General features: G+C 39.7%; 1 protein-coding gene across 1 annotated transcript in view; it reads left to right on the forward strand.

Annotated features, from left to right (window-relative positions):
* Positions 1-336: 336 nt before the first annotated feature.
* The window catches only part of LOC117109733 (forkhead box protein J1-B-like), a 6240-nt gene continuing 5396 nt past the window's right edge, over positions 337-1180 (forward strand). The window contains exon 1 of the mRNA XM_033252133.1: positions 337-1033. Within this exon, the coding sequence (XP_033108024.1) occupies positions 482-1033 (552 nt within the window). The 5' untranslated portion in view covers positions 337-481. The remainder of the gene's footprint in view (positions 1034-1180) is intronic.

A 1180-nucleotide genomic window follows, 5' to 3' on the forward strand; every position in this document is an offset into this window, starting at 1 on the left:
ACAGAGAAAGCATACGGTACTTACTGTACGTTGGACGGTAGTTTTTGTGAACCGTTGCAAACATCCCATGTATTTTATACAACTGGTAGGCCTACAGTGTTTACTTTATGGTCCACACAGGACTACAACGCGTTACCATAACGATGTCGCTTAAGTTAACGCGCACACGTGCTCACAAATGCGCTTTGGTCTCCACGCGATATTATGGCGTGATAGAAGAAGCAATAATATTCTTTTAGTAAACATTGATATAAATTTATATTAAATTTCCCACTGCGCGCACATAGACGTACCTAAACAGACACCTGCAGTGAATCAAAATGAATCCTTTGGTTTTTAACTTTTGCGAAATATTATTTTACAGATTCAGTGATAAGCTTGAATTTCATCGTTAATTGACAGAACCACGAGCGACATTATTGTGAATATCTTTAATAGAAACAAGCCAATCAGACGCAAGAGAAAAATAAGAGGGAATTAAATGTCAGCGGGTTGCGTAGGTCAGACGATGCCAGTACTGACGACTCGGGACATCCATACGCGTTTTAAGCAAAACTGGCTGGCTAGAAATCCACCAAAAACTTCTAATAAATCATCAGCCATGACAATGAGTGACGATTCAAACGATTCTACCTCGAGCTCCCTAGACGACAGTCTAACGAGTCTGAATTGGCTACAGAACTTACGAATCATGAAGATACGTCCCACTCCACCTGGAAGCCCAACACCGCTGTCGTCAATAAACGCGAATGGCACGCAAAAACTGACAGGAAACGTACTAAGAATCGTCGGACAGAAAGCAACCACAGCAGAAGAAGTCAAGGCACAAGAACGACTCCACCCACAACACACTATTTCACTAGAAAATGTGGATTACAAAAGTAACCCGTATGTAAAACCCCCCTACTCATATGCAACTTTAATATGGATGGCGATGAAAGAAACGAAAAAGAACAAAATAACTCTATCCTCAATCTATAAATGGATAACAGATAATTTTAAGTTCTACCAAGTCGCTGATCCAAGTTGGCAGGTAAGATAAAAACATTCATAAATTTCAGTAACTAATAGGCCTAGGCCTAGGCCTAGAGTTACATTAACAAATTAACAAACTAAGAAGGCCTGGTAGATATCTCATATTAATTTTAAAGTAGTAGCAGCCAGAAAATATGAGGGGAAG

Source organism: Anneissia japonica, unplaced genomic scaffold (genome assembly GCF_011630105.1).
Source record: "Anneissia japonica isolate Jap-2015-1 unplaced genomic scaffold, ASM1163010v1 scaffold3782_len1007564_cov172, whole genome shotgun sequence".
Taxonomy (NCBI): domain Eukaryota; kingdom Metazoa; phylum Echinodermata; class Crinoidea; order Comatulida; family Comatulidae; genus Anneissia; species Anneissia japonica.